Below are 19,904 nucleotides of genomic sequence, written 5' to 3'. Positions count from 1 at the left end.
TTACTCCCACAATGAAAACAGGATTTCTGGAGATATAGCTACAGGACTGGGGTTTATAGTTTGACAATTTGAGGTCATATTTATTCTGTTTTAGTGCGTTTTTGTTTTTTCTGGAGCTGTCCATATTTTCAAAAGATTATTTTTTTTATTGTGGTGGCACTAGCTTATTTTTTTTTAAAATCTAGATTTCTATGAATTTATGAAAATACTTCCATGCCTGTCCTTAAATAATTTATGTCTATAACATAAGATTAAAGAAAACTGATTTATTAAGTGGTTATTTAAACAAGTAAAACAAGAGACTGTGCTGTCGTCTCCTTGGTAACAGATGATAAGCATAATTGGTCATTTAAGATCCCTCCACTAAATCCTAGCTGTCCTGTTTTTAATTGGAAAGAAACAAATGCATTACATAAATCTGTACAGTGCCTTGAAAAAAAACATTGATGCCTCTTGAACTTTGTCATCTTGTCAAAATTCAAAATAGTTTGTTGGGAATTTACAAGACATATCAACACAGAGTAGTGCAGAACTGTTCTTTCTTTTTTTATTATTATTGTTATCTAGAAAATCTGGGAACTGAACTATGCATTTGTATTTAACCTCCTTTTTCTAGATCCAGATGAAGTAATCAGTCGATTAAATATCAAACTGCAAAATTCTGCTTCAGTGCACATGCAAATTATTCTGTGAAGGACTCAAGACATTTGTTACCTCTAAATAGACAAGAAACTGCTATTGTTGTTCCACAGAGGGAACTCTCATAAACCCAAGTGTTCTCAGAGTTTTGATGGAGAAAAATGGTAAACAAACAGCATCACGAAGATCAAGGAGCACAAGTCTGTGCCTATTGTCTCGGTCTATCACACAAAATCCAAATTAAGTACATTAAAGTCTGCGGTTGTCATGGCTAGAAATAAAAGACGCGTTGCAGATTCCTTAGCAGATCGCTCCGAGGGAAAGCCGACATGAAAATAAAACCCAGATCTGTTCTTTCAAAACTCCAGGGAGGCGCAGGACAACCGGATGATGCCGTCGGTGAAAGACAACAGCGGCAGTCACGGCTCGCCCATCAGCGGCAAGCTGGAGGGAATCTTCTTCAGCTGCAACACAGAGTTCAACACCGGCAAGCCGCCGCAGGACTCCCCCTACGGCCGCCTTCGCTTCGAGGTGCGGGCCGACGCGCTCTTCAACCCCGACACCAACCTGTACTTCGGAGACTTCTACTGCATGTACACGGCCTACCACTACGTCATCCTGGTCCTGGCGCCGCGGGGCTCCAGGGGCGACGACTTCTGCAAGCAGAGGCTGCCCGCCCTCGACATCGGCAACAACCGCTTCCTGACCTGCAAGCAGGACGAAGACGGCGGCCTGGTGTTCCACCACGCCCAAGACGTCATCTTGGAGGTGATCTACACGGAGCCCGTGGACCTGGCTCTGGGCACGGTGGCGGAGATCAGCGGGCACCAGCTCATGAGTCTGTCCACGGTAAACGCCAAGAAGGACCCCAGCTGCAAGACCTGCAACATCAGCGTGGGACGCTAAACAACAAAAACAGAAAAAAAAAAAAAAAAAAAAAAGGGAGCCCAAAGTCCAGGAGGGGGAGAGAGGGACTTGATTTTTTTTTTTTTTTGACTGACCCCATCCACACAAACGAAGGAAGGCCACAAGGACCGACGAAGCTGGCGAACACGTGCATGGAGCAGCAGATTTATAAGGCTCATTGCTCCCCGTCCCTACCGAAAGCCGTCATTCCCAAAGATCAAAGAAAAATTTAAAAAAATAAACATCCTTGAATTATCATCATCTAATAAAGGTAAAAACACCATCATCACTTAGTTCATATTTGTGTACTGACCAAACCCTTTAACTGTACTAAAAGTCTGCTTCTATTAAACTTTGTGCTTTTTTTAATTATTATTATTATTATTATTATTATATAAAGATCCATGTTAAATTAACAATCTTAGCCTCTGTGTTACTGATGCACTGTTAACTAGCAATTGAGACTCTGAATTCGCATTCCACGTCATTTCAATTGATTAATTCAGATCTCTACTTACCTCCTACTAGTGGCACGGACTGGTACTACAGTTTTCTAGGGCTGCAACACTCGGATCAGTTTCATTTCATTTCTTTTATACCAAAGGAATTAAAACCTGGACGTTAAATCGCGGCGGAATCCGAACCGCACTAATGCAACAATCTCTCCGTGTGTATCCACAAGGTCTTTTGGTGACAAACTGTGAGCAATTTATTAAACTTAAAAAAAACAAAAAAAACAGCATGATGCAGTTCTGTGCAGCATGAGTGTTGAAGCTGTCAGCACCTCCACCATATTTCATCATCACTGAAAAAAGAAAGTAGAACCATGAAATGTGTTTTTTGCAGAATAAATGTGAAAAAATATTTATTTTTATTGATACACTCATATATATATATATATATAGATAGATGGATATAAATACATAGAAAACTATATAAACCAGAAGTGCACAATCTCAAAAGCGCATATCCTTGTCAACATGGACATTTCGGGGGAGGGGTGACTTCATATAGGCAGGGGGGAAAAAAGTACATTTCAAACTCAACTTGCACTATGACGCCTACGTTCACTGCATATGTTTCAAGATCAACATCTAAATCAGATGATCGTAATTTAGATGACCTATGAAAATATGAATGCATATCATAGCACAATGTAGGACAAAAAAAACAAACAAACCGACATGCACAAACACTGCTGGATTGTCTTGCTGATTTATGTTGAAGCTTATTTAAAGTTTAGTTTTTTGTTTTTTTTTCTCCATAAGACAGTTCCCACATCAACTACGGGGGAAGGAAAATATTTTTTGGTATAAGGGAAGGAAGTGAGTAGTAAAGTGCCATAATATACATGAAGTCTTCACAAATTAGTCGAATGTAACTAAGGCTGCTTCATTGTTGACATGGTAACTGTGCTAAAATGGCTACGACAGGGTTATGAAAAAGTGTCCTAAATGGTGGGGATGGAAAAAAAAAAAAAAAAAGAAAAGCAGATCCAGACCCGGTGTTCATTTAGAGTGTCAGCGATTTTCGGTCATTCAGTTTTCTTCATGTAAAGTGCATTTACATTACGAGCATGGAATGAAACAAAACCCATCGGCATCGAAGCAGTTAAAAGAAAAAAACAACAAAAAAAAACAAACGAGAGTTGTGTTGAGCTAAAAAAAAAAAAGAAAAGTCCCACTGTGAGTAACTCAACTTGCTTTGGTTGAGTCTTGTTTACTGAGCAGAGCCTCCAGTAGGCGGAGCTTCGCCTTGAGGTTCTTGTACTGGCAGTACTCCTCCGCCATTGGTCCACGGTCCTCCTTCTGACAGACCCTGTTAGCGAGACACGCAGGTGAGACGATGCAAAAACGGCGAAAACCTTTTCTTTCTATGCTTTTTCTCTTTTGTTTTTCAAAGTTTCGAAACAAACTGCAGCAGCTTCCACGACTGGTTGATGGTCCCTACGTTGCCTTACTCAGATAGCTTTGTACAGTGTGTGTCTTGTATTCAACAACTAACTGTATTTTACTTTGGAGGACTAACAGGACGTGTACAGTTCAGAACAAAACGTCTATCCCCGTCTCCTCCTTGAGCTCTCTGTGCTGGGTTAACGTGTCATGGGTGTGCATTACACTGTTGTACCATTGCGATGGTTTTTCTTCTTTTTGTGGATGTCTTTTGTTTTTCACAAGGCATTGTTTAAAAAAGAAAAAGAAAAAAAAAAGCAACCAAATGTTCCAAGTTTATTAAAAGACTAAATAAAACGGAAATGCCAAGAAATCAGGAGGACTTGTGTTTTTTTTTTTTAGTGCGTGTTGCGGCTACCTGCCGGTCTGTGCGTAGAAACGGTCTTCGAACTCTTGGAGGGTTTGGTGAAGCCGTCGTTTCTCTAATCGAACCATCCGGAGGTGACCTAGTAATTCTTGCCTGCATGAAGGAAGACATTTTATGCACAAGCGTCAACCTGCGTATGCTGTCATTTAATAAGCTGAAAAGATGCATAAATCATGCATGAAACCTTTAGAGGTATCTCTAAAGGTTACTTGGGTTAGGGAAATACTTTAATCAAATTTCATATTAGACTGTGGGTCCCAAATAAACAGCCATCCAAAGTGTTAAATATGCTTAAATATGTGGCGTCATTTTCGCCTAACCTGGAAATGTGACAGCTAACCTAAAGTAAATCTTATGAAAGCCTCTGCTTTGTTTTACACACACACACACACACACACACCAGTATGCAGAGAAGCAGTACCTGGATGCTTCATGTAGTGTTGCCATAGTGATGACCTGTGCCTGGAAAGTCTTCCCCTCATCCAGCGGAGACACCACCGGCGTTTCAGACGTTTCCACAGACGATGTAAACTGGGGCTCCTCTGATGACATGCACTGAGGCGTTTTTAACCATAGTGGCTGCTCTCTGGAGCTTTGCTGCTTAAAGTGGTCTTCATCAGAGCCCTCCTCTTCCTCCTGGAAAAAACACAAAACAAACAAACAAAACAAACACTACTTTACCGTAAAGAAGATGCCAGTTGTTTAATCTGTTAAAACCAGCAGCTTCTGCATCATTATTCAGCAATTTGTCAACGTCTAGCTGTGTGCATACAGCAGGCAGTTTATGTAGCTCTTATAATGACCACTAGAGGGCACAGCGACACTTACTGCTGGCAGCTGCATTTGTTTGTGGCGTCAGGGTCGGAGAGAATTCCCTGAACGTCTTAGTGAGAATTTAAGATCCGAGCGATGATCCTTAAAATAAAAAAAACATTTTTGCTTGAACTGCAACTCACAATGGTCGTAATGGCTGCTGTGGAGGCGGAAGAAAGCAGCTGCTTGAGCAGACGGTACCGATCGTAGAACGGTTTCATCAGAGTCCGTTGCTGCCTGGTGATCTGAAATTGCACAAAGAGCATTGTTTAAATTTGTGAGAATTAAAATTCTACACAAATTAAAATGCAAAGAAGAAACGTTTTGGAAAAAAAAAAAAAAAAGTTCTGTCGTACCGGGCGTCCATGCAGACCCTCAAAGTACAGCAAACACTTCTGCATGCAGGTCTTTTCCATGCTCAACTGGAAATGGGACATGTCCTGCACAAAGAGGACAAAGTATAACAAGCTGGCATTTATTTTAGCATCTTGTTTGACTTGAACTCTAAGCTTAATGTAAAATCACTGTGTCAGTGATGAGAGCGTTTCTACAGCACCGACCTTGATGCTGTCCGGCAAACCCAGCTCACTCCTCCTCTCCCTCAGTCGGTTGGTGATCAAGTTCACCGTTTCCTCCAAGTTCTGCGTGGCGTTGCTGTTATTGTTGATCGGCCGAAGCTCAGTTCCTGTCGGCACCGCCTCCCGCTGCTCTGCATTGGTCCTGCAGGTTTCACCTGAGGGACCGAAACCTCCAAGTCCCTTCAGTCCCGACTCTTCGGACTGTGTCAGCTTTATTTCTGAAGAAGAAACAAGGAAAAGGGTCAGATTTTTAAAGTAAAAATATGTGTATATTTTAAGGATTTGAACTAAAATATTTAAAAAAAAAATACCACTTTGGAAGTTGTGAAAAATCACAACTTTCCATAAAAGTTGTGATTTTTCTATAGATTTCCTGCATAAATAACAACCACCCCCAAAGGAGCAGCTTTAGAGTAAAAAAAAATATTCCTCCCACTCTAGTCATGGTTTAATAACTGACCTTTCAGCTGCTTGCGGCTCCTGATGAGCTCCTTCATCAGTTTGGCCACTTCTGGATGAGAGGTTTTGTCATTATGTGCTGGCTGAGAGCAAAATATTAAAAAAAAGTGATCATTAACAGCAGAGCCATTTTTGTTTTGTTTTGCTAACTTGCTTTGTAAAAGATACTTTATAGAACAAACTACAGTTTTCCAGTTTACCAGCAGAGGAGCCATTTGTTCGCTTTAAAGGGTTTCGGCACATTTTATTTTCAAAATTCAACCTTTTTTCCAGACTCAAATATATAAACCTCCACATTTTAAAACATTTTAGGTTCAAGACATGGAACTGAACTGCTTCGGCATCAATTGGGTCTAGGTTAAACAAATCATGAGACAAAATACCAGGGCTTTCGATGTGGGGAAAAAAGAATCATTCTGCTGCTTTATGGCATATGGACAAAAATAAAGCCTCTTCATTTTACATTCAGTAACTTTTGGATTGGACTGTCCTTCACTAAATGTTTTTTTTTTTTTTAAAGAACAGAAGAAATGTTGATGTGTTGATGTGACAAGCCAAAGACAAAAAGTCTTAATATAAAGAACCTCATCTGTGAAGAACAATAAATGCTCTTCGTAGATAAACATTTGGCACCATGTCGAATTGTTGGGAACAACAAATTGTTGGGAACTGTTCCATACGAACTGCATTTATAATTCTTGAGTCTATGCTTACCTTGTAGTGCCTCTCTTGCTCAAAATGCTCCTCAAATCGCCTGATCTTCTTCCTGAGCGTGTGAATGTGTCTGTTGAGAGCCGAGACGGACACAGAACCGTCTTCCTGCTCTGCAGGGACGCTGCAGCGAGCCCTGGAGAGGTAAAGTCTGTTAATAATCCATGCTGTGTGTGTTACATACACACACACACACACACACAAAAAAAAACCCTACCACCAAAAACAATGAGAAATCTGCCCGAGCTGTCTCGTTTGTCTCACATGCGTATGTGCTGCGAGCGGGGCGGCGACGGAGCCGTGTCGGGGTCGAGGTTGTAGCGCAGGCTGTGGCTGAGGCTCGGGCAGCGCGGCGAGGGAACGGGGCAATCGCCGGGGGTAAAACGGGATAAGAGCGGGCTGGAGTAAGGCAGCGGTGGGCTCGGCAAGCTGCCTTCTCTCACAAGTCCTTCTGTACTGGAGGTGGCGGAGAGAGAGGAGCCGGACTCCGACAGAGACGGAGGTGAGTGGTGTGCTAGAAGACAGGGAGCAAAGACAGCATATCCTCTGAGACTTATAATAGGGAAAAAAAGAAAACAGAAATTGTCTGGTGGGTTGAAGAACTGGTTCCGGAAAAGGGAACAGAGCAATTAGCTAAGAAATAAATAAAACACAGCGGCAAACTCAATTGTGTTGACTATTTAAATTTCTTCTGTCTTCAGCAAATATGTGGAAGGCATCACTCTCATTTCAAGCAGGTCTATTAATGTGTTTAATAAAACACATTAATCTTTGCAGTAAAGATGAATATTAATGTGACTGGATTAATCATCGCGACTGGATGATACCCACTTTCTTTAAGGTCTGATTTAGAATTACGTATTCAGATTGTTTTTCTAATAATTAAAACACCTGAGGAATAGACACTGTAGGAAAAAGGTAGCAGCTTAAAATCCAACATAAAATGAAAACATTGCATAATTATTCTCATGTGTCGATTGACCTCTGTTTGATTTTTTTTTTTTTAAGTGATTAAAAGCACATGCATTCTGATGCTCTTATAGTCCAAAAACAAAGTTTTGATGCGTTTAAAGCACATGAAAAAAATCAGATTTTTCCCTATTTGACTTCCTGATCCCAGATTAGACCAGGTCAGGGTAAATTGTACATTCTGATCTCTGTCTGATTGACAAATGACTCTAGAAAACCCGTTAAAACTGGAAGCACAGTTTTAGCCAATGAAGTGTTTAAAACGTGTTTTTATTCTCTATGGAATTCACATTAATCTCACTGAGACAGTGGATTTGTCCCTGAAAGTCCAACACAATGCATTTGCAATCTTCCACTGCATCAGTATCACTTCACTGGTTCCGTCTTACTTTCTTGTGATGAGTCAACTGTGTGCTGATGCTGAGACGGAGACAGAGGCAGAGTTTGGTTCAAACGATGAGCTTCGGAGGGAAAAGGCTGCCGCCGCGCCGGCGTGTCGTCCTGAGCCGGGGGGTTTAATGAGTCTGACGAGGGTCTCGAGTCCAGGGCTCGGAGCTTGAGGGTAGGAGTCTGAAAACAGAAGCAGAACATGTTCTCAGGGCCGCGGACAGAAAAATGACTGACGAGGTCGGGGAAGAAGCGCGGCTGGCGGTCTTTGGCTCTTCACGTGAGCTTCAGGAATTTTCTGGAAATCCTGGAAAACAAATCCTCTCCTTTGGTCGGAAACAGACTTTCAAAATTAGGTGAACTGGTCGGTGAAGGGGGGCGTGTATGTGGGGGGAGGGGTAGGAGCAGAAACAGCTCTGTGTACGTGATCTTTGTAAAAGAAATCCAATAAAAGACTTTCCCCCCACCGCTTCACAAAACTTCCACGGCTGTAGTCAAAGTGGTCTCCCCGCCAGGCGAGCGGGTCGGATTCCCGGATTGCACCCGCATCCAGACAAGCGTTCCCTGCCTCCCCTCGTCCACGTGTTTGTGTCTCTGCGAGCGCCTTTCGAGAATTTCTTAAGTCCTCCCGACCGGCATTCCCGACACCTCTGCGGACGAGCAGCCTCCACATGGGTTATTCATAGTGCGCGGATGAAGGGGCGGCGGCTGCGGGGATGTCGCTCGTGTTGCTGCGTGTCGTGTGGGTGCGTGCGCAGGGGAGAGAGTTACTGTGTGTGACTAGCCGTTTCCACAGCAACGTAGTCCGGCTGGGTTAAGAAGTCGATGTAATGGCGATGCGGGGAGTCGGAATAACTGTTCGCCAGGATGGGTTTGCGTGTGTGTGTGTGTGTGTGGATGCGGTTCGTTCTGACTCTGTATTGCAGAGGGAAAAAAAAACCCAGTGAGGTCGGGTTTTATCGTAAAACAAAATCGTATTGGACCACATATTTGATGTGACATCAGCAGCGGCGGCAGCAGGTATAGGCTGAGGTTCCTTTCGCTCATCCTCCTCAGCGGTTCATTCATAAAAAAAAAATTAAATAAAAAAATAAATAAAAACCAGGTTTGTGCGTCAGCCAGAGGAGGTGGACGGATGTGAGGGGAGGGCAGCAAGCGAGGCTATTATTACGGAAGATAAACACCTACGGGCGGCCAGGCACAAACACCCAGACACATGCAGGGGATTTTCAGAAAATAACTCCAGGTATCACCAAGAGTTATTTTACAATCCATGGCACAAAAATAAAAAGGACTGCGAGGAAGGAGAACTTACGTCATAGCAGCTGTGTGTGCCTCTGCAGTCGCTATGTGTGTCAGAGAAACCACAGCATCCTCCTCCTTTGCTCCTCTGAAGGAAGAGAAAACTCCATCAGTAACAAAGCCATATGCATGAAAAACAAAAATAGCTCCTTACAGATTTATTAGATTTCAAAAAGGACCAAATGGGTGAAGTAATATGACCAAATTTCTTGAAGTTAAATGTTTTTTTTTTCTTCTTAAAAACAGAAAAAAACATTTTATTTTCCCTTGCATGTTCAAGTGAAACAATGCAAATCTGAAACTATAAACCGATTTCCAGACCACAGCCACTATTCTGCAGAAAAGCCAGTTTACCTTGTATTGGGACACCGTCCCTTCATCTTCTGTCTTGCACTGTATACAGCACAGTAGGCTAGAAAACAAGGAAGCACAATGAACTGAAGCAGAAAACCCCAATCAAATCGGACTAAGTGCCAGTGCAAAAAAACAAAAAAAAAAAAACAAAAGCCAGCTTCACAAATTGTGCGCCAGCTCTCGTTCTACCTCTGGCTACACTCCATGTAACTTTAATAGCAAGCAGTGATCATGAACATGGCTGAAAACAGATGTGTTTAGATCTGCAGTCGGTATGTTAAATCATGGACTGTTTATGGCTCGAATGAGTGAGGCGTAACTGAGACGGTCGCTTCCTATGGCATGATGGTACTAAGGTCCGGCTTACCAAGGCGTTCTGCGGAGACAAACAGACACAAAAACTCAGCGACCAGCCAGGCTAAGTCCATCTGACACAGTTAGTCGGCCTGCTCCACGTGAGGCCCTGCAGCGCGTCAGTGTTAGTTGGACCGGAATCACATCAAAGCCGTGACTGTGAGCAGCGCGGTGCTCTGGTAACCTACTTCTGAACCGACTGCGGGGCTCAGCCATGACCCGGCTGAGCCCCGGTCATATTTGTCTTCCTGAGAGGAAGGAAAATAACTCTAGTATCCATCTAAATACATCTGATACACTTTCACTGATTTTTTTTTTTTTAAAAAGCAAAAAAAAAAAAAGCAATTCACTAACAAGTGATTCAATCACCAAATGTTAAATACTTAAACCGAACTGTTTTGATAATACGAATTATTTGAGAACAAATTACTGAAGGAAATCAGGACATGAGGGAAGATTAGCGCTCACACTTTTTTTTTCGTTTTGTTTTTAATAAACATGGTGCCGTTTTATCTCACCTGTCTGACAGCGGACTATTTATTTGCATTTTGCTTTGTGATTCGCTCGACATGCAGAGATCTGAATGAGGCCAGTTCTGTCCTATGCTGCTGCTGGAAACCTGAAGTAAACAAAAACAAACAAACAAAAACAGTTTGATCCATTTTTATTTAGTCTTGCACGTGAAAGTTAATTTTCAAATAAAGTTTCATTTAGTTCTTCCGGAATGTATACTGGTGAAGTTTTTCTAAAATAATATCTAGAAGTAATATTTAAGAGTGAACGAATACGTGTTGCTGAATGAACAGCAGAAAGAGCAGATGCACACCGAAGAAGAGCAAACGAATCTGTCTTCTTTCTCCTGTTTCAGTTTTGATCCGGTGTTGGGTTGTACTGTCTGAAATAAAATCCTGGTGAGATGAGGTGAACGGGTTATTAGCAAGGAACACATATTTCGACAAAAACCGTCGTGTGACCACTGGGTTAAAATGCAGTGCCTTGAACAAAAATCACCGTCGCACGGTAGACGTCGTTTCAGAAGGCTCCCCCGACGCGCTCTGAGGCTGTGCGGTCTGCGGCTGACGCTCTGGCAGCAGGTCAGCGTGACGGGAGAGAGTGCTGCCTGCTTCCGCTGTGATCCTGCCTTCCTGCAGAACCTCCCGGTTTGCAGTCGGCGGCTGAATGTCAGCGCTGACGTCAGAGCGGTTCTTACAAGCTGGCAGCAGTTTGTCACAACTTGAAACGACAGAAATACGAGAACAAAACGGACAGGAAGGGAAAGACAAAAGAAAACGTTTGCTGTGGATGTTTGTTTTTCGTTGTTAGAACCACAAATTCCATCCCCTGGATTTAATATAGGTGTAAAAAGGGGTGAAAACATAGACAAATAATTTTTTCCACTGTAATTGCAATATATGATAATATTGTTGTTTTGAGACCTTTTCAAGTAATATATTCATAATAATATCATTTTAGGATGACTTCACACTGGAGCTGTGAGATAATTTAAATATCCAAAATAAAAAAAACAACAGCCAAAAGCGATAACTAAAACGGAAATACAAACCACACACAACCGAAGCCATGAATAAAATAGATTATGAAGTCTCCCAACACAAAATTGCCCTTTAAAAAACATTAATAATCAGAATAGCTCATTTTAATTTATCATTGCTTACTGCAATGATAAACATCCTACACATTTCAAGTTTTTATTTAATCTGGTCTGACAAAACAGATTTTATTCAAAATTATGGCTGTAATTATGGGAGCAGATCCGGAAATGGCACGCTAACGAGAGAATGTAAACATAGTAAACATGTATTAAAGTTAACGTTGACCTTTAAAAAACAGAAAACAATTTCTGGTCTTAAACCACACAGGATAAAACGTCGCTTAAAGCTCCGCATCGCAGCACTAAATGAAATACAGGATCCATTCTGGTTCTCTATTTACCCGCTTTAAACAACTCTAATCACACCCCAAAACATAGTGGTGAAAATGAATTAACAAATAGCCGAGGGTGTTGATAACACTCACAGTGATAAATGTTCAGTAAATCATCATAGATATTAGTCACTGATTATCAAACAGCAGACTTCTTTGCAGACAAATACCAGCAGCGTGCTCAGAATAGTTTTATCCATTTGTCCACTCACTTGCGGTGAACCGTTGATCCACAGTTGCCGACGCTAAAGCAGATCAAAGACGAGAACATTTCTCACAACAGACTAAGACGTAAGACAACAAGCAAGCAAACAGCAAACAGTCTGCTGCTCTGGAGAAAAGACGAGGATGAAAAGAAAGGAGCGCAGAGACGACAAAGGCTTAATGGTTGCAAAAAAAAAAAAAGTTCCGGAGGCAAAAACTACTGACCCGATTGCTTCAGTTACTTCCCTACACACACACACACAAACACACTCTCGCCTGTGACGATAAAGGGGCCGGAGTTCAAAACTGCTCAATCATATTTAGAGTTAGCAGAAACCGGAACAGCACAGCGGCACGGACAGAAGTGGGTCAGAAAGGCCAACAGAGGACAGCACACACATCCTAACATCTTTACCACTGAGGAGAAACTCCTTCATCATCAAAAACCAAACCCACAAGGGACTAAGCTCATCTCACAAAACATGCCTGTCTTGGCATTTGACACATTTCTGGAACTGGCCTCGATAAGGACCACTGTGGGAATAAGTGAAATGAACGACGTCAACAAACCACTTAGTAAATAGAGAACTTAAGTGGAAAGCACAATTATATAGAGGCGAATCTGTGAATGTAAGTTATGTGAATGTTGTTGATTCTAACTGCATAAGAATCAGAATAAGCAGAAACATCAAGACGACCCACATTTACAGCACCGGTCAGAAGTTTACATGCAACCAGCATAAATGTCATGGTAACCCTCTGCACACCTTTGACCCAAACTGAGCTATTTTTCTCATTATATGTTTCAGTTTCAAGGGTAATTTCATAAAATCTGATCAGGAATTGTTTCAAATTATTATTATTATTTTTAAAATACGCCACCCTCTACATTGCAATGGGTATAGAGAAGGAGATTTTCATAAATCCAAGCATTATTTACCCTTGACTTTGATCTCATTGACCCCAATATGTATGATATACTGTAACCCTCACATATTGTCATTATGCTTTTATCATAATACTTCCAAGCATATACTGTGCTGTCCAACCAGAATTGTGTTAGGATTGTAATTTTGACAATCCAGAAGAAAATATCTAAAGAGCTCTGAGTTATTTGATTTTTATAAAAAACAGAGAGAGAGAAAATAAGAAATGTAGCTGTATGATCTTAATTCTGCACAGCTTTCTTTTTTTTTACGTGGGAAATAAAAATGTGGAAAACAGAAGTGTTGCCTTCCTAGTATTTACTCCAGCTATCCAATTTAACGTTCCTCGGTGAGGCGAGGAAACCAGCCAAACATTTGGAATGATGCAGCATCTCTCTCTCCTGCAGAGCAGATGAGCGTAGGAAGCTGTTGATGAAAAATGATTGAGATTTGCCCTGTGATGACTCAAAAACAAAGGCAAAACATAAAACTGGCCTCCTTTCACACTCCGCTTCTGCTGCATCTGGTCACTCTTTGTCAGCGGACATTTCTGCTTACCCAGCTTAGACTGAAATGCACGTAGGTGGAATATCCCTTTGTGTGCATGATGTATAAAACAACTTCCTGATTTACAGTGTGGGAACCAGTCCTGGAGAAATATTGCACTTTAAAATCTACACGTTATTTGAATTAACCTGCTTTATTTGAATTAACCTGCTTTATATGTAAAAGGAAAAGCGAACAAAAATGAGCATGAGGTGTGAAGACACAACAAACAGCTGTCTGCTGATCAGCTGCAATGCACAGACCTGCAATATCGCCATTCTTTATGTGTCGGATGGGAAGAATTACACTCTCGGGGCGTCATCAGCTGCGTGTCCCAAAGCCTCAAACAACAAACTGCATGACTCGTCTGTCATCAGAGGCTACGTTTGAATCAAATTTACGGCTAGTTTGGCGTCAAACATCGAAACTATTACATTTCTCGCTTGAAATCGCCCTTTCAGTTTGAACAGTCAACAAGACAGTCTCATTTTACTTCCATCACAAAAGGTTTAGCAGAGGACACATATGCTTAAATGTCAGTTATGGGGGAAAAAAAAAAAAGCATCTGAATGCCTGACGCACAAATGCAACGCTGCGTGCAGATGTTAAATATCACTTCATGTCTAATACAACCTTACAGCCTTCAAGAAGAATGTATGATCGTTAGACTAAAAATGGTTGTCAGATTATTTTTTTTTCTTATTCCTATCAGGAGACGAGGCGTATTAATATAATTGTGGGGTGTGGAAAGAATAGTTGATAGTATTGTGTTCCTACTAACCACAATAAAGCAAATTAGTCCATTCTAAGACTGATGAAAACTGAGTTGCTTAAAGCTTGTTGTGCAAGTGATTTTTCTTAAATGTTATTTGTCTTTACTAAAACTTTAAGAACATTTAGGTGATTATCAATGTTAGGGTAGTTCTTCATTATTTAATTAAATTATCCATGTTTCCAATGAATTAAAGAAACGCTAACTTTCTTTTGGACCAAGTCACAGCAAGAATCAATCCATCCATCCATAGAGAGACGAGGAGTACCTGTTGAGTGGTAATTGCATCTGCAGAGTTAGTTCAGAAGCAAAGCCCCCAGAAATCGAAGCGATCTCTTCCTCCAACCTCTCCATGCTGCAGCTGTTATCGCACTCAGAGCTGTGGGGTTGGACCTGCCAAAGAAAGGTGACACTGACATTAATAAACTCGTGGCAACGTTCAAAATGTTCCTTACAGGAACAGGTGGATTCGTTTTCCACAAGTACAGAACACTGTCCATGTCTGCGCAATGTAATGAAAACGTTTCTCTCCTTCTTTCTTTCCTTTATTTATCCAGGAGATCCAGAAATCAAATCGGCAACACGTTAATCATACGTAAAACAAATTAAGCCACATACACAAGTTTAAAAAATATATAAATATATATATTACAAAACAGTTTAGAAGCAATGACACTGATCATGTTCTTAAATTCATTCATCTGGAACTTGTTCATCAGAAGCACAGTTGTGAAAATTTAAAGATATCCCAGTACAAACTGTAGTGGATGACAATGAACCAACAGGACAAGTTCTAGTGGTTTTGTACAAAATACTATTTTAACACTGAAGTCAGTATTTGGATTTAGGAATGACATCAGTCACCGCTCAAATATCAGAAAGCAGTGGGATTTAGTAACTAAATCAGCGTTAAAGCTAAAAACTCTGTATTTCTATGCAGTTTTGAATTTCACCTGCATATAGTGAGCACTTTGAGGTCAGGGTTGGTGGGGAAACCTCAGACTTTCCCACTTGAGATTCTGACTTCACAGGACATTTCTCTGCTTTAATTCAAAAATCTAATTTCAAGTTTCACTCCTAAGTCAAGAATAAATAAAAGGCCACATTGTTCCCTTAAATCAATTAAGAAGCACTGGCACGTTTATGTTTCTTTTTTTTTTCTAAGTCCTGCTGAAACAACGCTTTTCAAGTTCTGTCAAGATAAGTTGATCCACACCTCAAAATGTGAGAGAGCAGAGAGAGCAGGAGGAGGAGGTGAGGAAGAAGTAGCGGACGGGGTCATCAAGATCGCTTCTTTGACCGGAAGGAGATCTGCATGATGTCTGAGGAGGTGGAGCAGCAGGGTGTTAGACACACTCTGCTCCTCCAGGATCCTGGGCCCTGCTGGAACACTGCATGGAGAGAGGAAAGCGAAACAACAGCACGACGTCACTGTCAACGCTATAACATTCAAAATGGCTATTTAAGTTACAAACACAGTGGTAAAGATTGCCATCTAGTGGCCAGAGGCACAAACAGCGCTGTCCTGAGAGGAACAGTTCAAGCAAAGCACAAATCATCACTATAGGGCTGTAAGTAACGTTTATTTTAGTTGTCAATTATTCTGATAATTAATCATTTAACTGGATTTTTTAAAAAAAAGACACATTCTGCAGATTTTTCATTTAAGCCTTGTTTTTATAAAACAGAAATACATTGAATCCTGCAAAAGCACTACCAATTAATTCCTTTTGTAAATAAGAAAATAGACATTCCATTGCCTAAAATACAATAACATAGCATTCCTTTAGTGAATGCTTGATCTTTTATAGCAAATGATCCATCTACAGCTAAAAATATGGGCAGATCTGTTAATTATTTTTGTATTAACTAATTAATAATTTGATGGAACAAGGTGGTTAATTGGAGATTTTCTTTTTTTCTTTTGACATAATCATGAAGCAAATACTTGAGGAGTTCTTGGTACAACATGCAGACAAAGTGTTTTATTTTATATTAAGTGCAATGTATGCTGCATAAGTACATTTTTGGCTTAATTACTGCTCTGAGGTTTTTTTTCTACAATTGGTCTTTTTCTGAGTCTGAATCCTCCAGCTAACGATTAATTATTTACTAAATTAGATGATGTTTATTGCGATAATCGAATCATTACGATTAATCTGATTAATCGTTTCAGTCCTAATCATCAACTCATATCAAATTGGCCTACCAGCTAAGATTTATTTCCAACATGTTATTCTGTTGATCCAATATAACCTATTAATTTAAAATCAGTGTACTCCACTTATGCAAAAATAAAAAATAAAAAAAAAAACTAAAAGGAAGAAAGATCTAAAGAGTGGTGGGGGGGAAAAAATGCAGAAAACCTAAGCAGGAACAGATGTGTTTGTATGGCAGACAAAACATTTAGAAGTCTATCACGTGTTACATCACAGAGACATATGAGAGGAAGTGGCTGTCTATGAAGGCATTTGGGAGGCAAATATGGAGGAGTTATGGGGCACAGACTGTGTCACTGAAGCTGCCACCAAGCACATATGTTCCAGTGTTGGCATGCAATGCCTGCCTTCCCTGATTAGACTATGGAAATCTTAAACTAAACCTGAGAAAAAATCTTTACTCAGTCAATTAAACTGCCGTTATTTTTTTTATTATTATTATTGTAATTATTGAAATGAATTGAATAAATGAAACACTACATTTGTCTCCCAAAGCCGTTCACATTTTTGTAGAAAGCAAAAATAAACTGCATAATTCACAGCCGTTCTTTTTTTTCCGGCCTTCTTTTTTCCAGCTACCCAAACTCAAACTGTTCTCGCCCGTGGCTACGATGAACACCTTCCTCTGAGACGCTGGGCTTTATGCGATGACTAACAGGCACAAAACAACTAATACAACAGAGATCAAAGAATGACGAGTGGGCCTGATATAATGACTCCTTTCTACTGTCACTAAAGCCCACCAGTCACTTGTTGTGCGAGGCTCCATAGAGACTCAGCGTGTTTACAGTTCAGTAAACAGGAAGGGAGAAGCAACAAGCAAACTCTTGAAGACCTCGTTCGTATCTGTAAGTCGTTTTCTGTGCCATGCTCTGCATTACGGGCAGCAGATCACACCCATTTCCTACGAGGGGGTGAACTCGACTTCACACAACAAACACTCAGCAGCAAAGCGTTTGAACTGTGCCACATACATAGAAGGCTGCTTTCATGAGGAACAGTCTGTTTTCTTTTTTTTTTTTTTTTCTGCACTGCAATCTACCAGAATTACAAACATATGTGCGACAGAAACATCCACCACAGACAGCACTGCTGGCCTGGTTGTATATGTATTTATAACGAATGACAAAGCAACAGGTCTAGATGCCGAAACAATGTATTTTGAACTTGAAATATTAATAAACGAAAAGAAACCTGACATAAATTACACCATTTGGTCAAAATTCATGTCTCCTGTTGCAATTTTAGGGAGACGGAAGCAACTTACTGAAATATACAAGGTCCAAAGATGGTAGCTAGATTTTCCATAGGCATGTGGTTGGACAAACTCTGAGAGGCTACTTTCGACAGGAAGTGGAAGAGGTAAGAGAGAATATTGAGGCTGAAATCAGGCAGGAGGCAAAGGTTTTCTCTCAGTCTTTGGTTCAGCTCACGTGTACACCCTAAAAATATGCAGAAACATTGAAAATTGATTAGTGTCCTTGGTAAAGATGAGTACAATGCTTTAATTTAACTAAGTTTTATTTAAGTGGAATATTCGCAAACCAAAAAGAAACCACAAAAACCAAACCTTTAATCAAACAAATATATTTTTCCTCATATATAAACATCGGAAAACACATCTGAATACTTGAATGACGTGTTTTTGTTTTTTTTATCCAAAGAATAGCTATTTAGAATAGAAAGTCATATTTACAGCTGAGTGCAACAGGATGTCATTGATGACTTCCTGCTCAACTCAAATACCTGAAATATAAATGATTTACATCTGAAGCATAAGAAACACATGCTTATACACACATAAATAGTGAAAATGTAATAAGGTGTATACCATAAAAGTCATTTTCTAAAGCACCTTTTAGGATGAGAACCAGCTGCTTGCGATGCGGTTCAGGAACTAAAGGAGTGGGTAATTCCCGCAGGAAGAGCTTGAGTAGAGAAGCTACAGTGGTGACGTCCCCCAATTGGTCCAGGTCCACTCTCTCTCCTTGGTCCAACTGTTCCCTCAGCTGCTTCACACGTGCCGTGGACCCACACAAACGAAACAGACCCCTGTGGTGCAGTCCTAAAATAGGGAAAACATATTCGGTCACAACACACACAGATGACGCTTGAGTTAAATGTAAAAAAAAACACAAAAAAAACAGGGAGTGTGAATAAAGCAATTTAGTTAAGAGACTCAGAGGGCTTTGCGTACCATACTTTTCCAAGAACTCTACCATGTCTCTTAAGACAAGAGGTATCCCATTGACCATCTGCCCATTCTCATTTAGTTTTTCCAAAGCAACACCGAATACACACGCTGGCCGTTCTGCAGGAGCTGGAACATGTGCAGGAACTGTGAGTTCTGGGCCGACTTTAGAGTTGGGTCTTATTATTTTCACTGAAGATATGTTGTTCTGCAGCGAGAAGAGAAATTAACAGAGGGAGATCTCATTTATTACATTAACGTTAACAAACACCAGAAGTAGTTTAAAAACATAGTTGTGGTTAAGTATGTTACCATTTCACACCCACCTTGATTTTAGTATTTAAATATCTGAATATACTTACAAGGATTCATTTGAATGTAAAAACTTCTCCGGACTCAAATTAGCTTCCACGTGCATTTTTTTTTTTTTTCAACAATTTAAGTTGGCAAGAAAACCAAAGTTCACAAAAATTCAATTTACTGTGGATTTCTTTCAAGTAGATCAGGATGGATGGACGGAAACCGTGTAGGCTATAACACCTTGGACCAGAGACAGAAGTTAAAATGTTGTAATTATCTTTTCTCCTTCACTACCTTACCTATGTAATGTGGAGTATTATAATTAATATTTTTCAAAGGTTTGTTGTTTATCATATAGAATTAATTTAGGTAAAGTCCCGTTTTACATTTTCTTATGACTTATTGAATAAAAGTGAAGAATGACAAAGTAATTTGATAATAATTTTATTAGTATCTAGATTTTTTTTTTCTTTTCATTACTGACCCTTAAAGATAACGTAACCTGAATCTTCCTTAAAAGTAACGTCGGTCTCCAGAACTATGAGATATTTGAAACAAGTCCAATCCTAGAGTGCCTGGCAACATGACACAGACGTTGCATGATAAAAAAAAACCCGCATTCAGGGACCCACTGGAAAAAAAAAGGAAAACTGTACAAAATTAATTCGGACATGCTGCATAATGACGTAGGAAAGCCTTCAGTAGTAGAATAACACACTGAATATGTGAACTTACACAGGAGGATATTGAAGCGCTTGCGCCCATTTTTCAGCTCAGTGGACTGGAACAGCTCCCCGCCTTTGAGTTGTAGACGGATTTTCATCTTGTCCAAATGAATGCTCCGCTTACAGAAACTTTCGAAGATTCCCGACTAATCGTTGCCATGGTCTTCACATCCCGGCGGCTGGATAATCTCAAATTTATATATAAAAAAGTTATCTTAAGGAAGCCTTTTTGGCTCAGTATCCTCCTGCTAACTTCACTGGCAAATTGTTTACGTTACTAGTCACG

General features: G+C 40.4%; 2 protein-coding genes across 4 annotated transcripts in view; one reads left to right on the top strand and one right to left on the bottom strand.

Annotated features, from left to right (window-relative positions):
- phyhiplb (phytanoyl-CoA 2-hydroxylase interacting protein-like b) overlaps positions 1-2,272 on the top strand; it is a 17,082-nt gene extending 14,810 nt beyond the window's left edge. For both annotated transcript variants that reach the window (XM_016668001.1, XM_007545408.2), the window contains exon 5: positions 1,008-2,272. In XM_016668001.1, coding sequence (XP_016523487.1) covers positions 1,008-1,545 — 538 coding nt within the window. In that variant the 3' untranslated portion in view covers positions 1,546-2,272. The remainder of the gene's footprint in view (positions 1-1,007) is intronic.
- LOC103133637 (protein FAM13B) lies at positions 1,927-19,904 on the bottom strand. Of its 2 annotated transcripts, XM_016667999.1 has the most exons (22): positions 19,629-19,904; positions 18,600-18,801; positions 18,258-18,467; positions 17,670-17,844; positions 15,400-15,574; positions 14,452-14,576; positions 10,803-11,024; positions 10,618-10,699; positions 10,310-10,410; positions 9,805-9,813; positions 9,438-9,495; positions 9,097-9,171; positions 7,784-7,964; positions 6,690-6,939; positions 6,429-6,561; positions 5,716-5,797; positions 5,238-5,473; positions 5,034-5,117; positions 4,821-4,922; positions 4,286-4,500; positions 3,856-3,957; positions 1,927-3,363 (listed from the first exon to the last, which is right to left on the bottom strand). In XM_016667999.1, exons 1-22 carry the CDS (start codon positions 19,656-19,658, stop codon positions 3,240-3,242), a joined length of 2,973 nt encoding a protein of 990 aa, XP_016523485.1. In that variant the 5' UTR covers positions 19,659-19,904; the 3' UTR covers positions 1,927-3,239. The 2 variants fall into 2 exon arrangements, with proteins under 2 accessions (XP_016523485.1, XP_016523486.1); XM_016668000.1 differs by lacking the exon at positions 9,805-9,813.

The sequence above is a fragment of the Poecilia formosa genome, unplaced genomic scaffold, assembly GCF_000485575.1.
Source record: "Poecilia formosa unplaced genomic scaffold, Poecilia_formosa-5.1.2 Scaffold12, whole genome shotgun sequence".
Classification (NCBI taxonomy): Eukaryota; Metazoa; Chordata; class Actinopteri; order Cyprinodontiformes; family Poeciliidae; genus Poecilia; species Poecilia formosa.
This window is presented reverse-complemented; position numbering and strand designations above follow the sequence as displayed.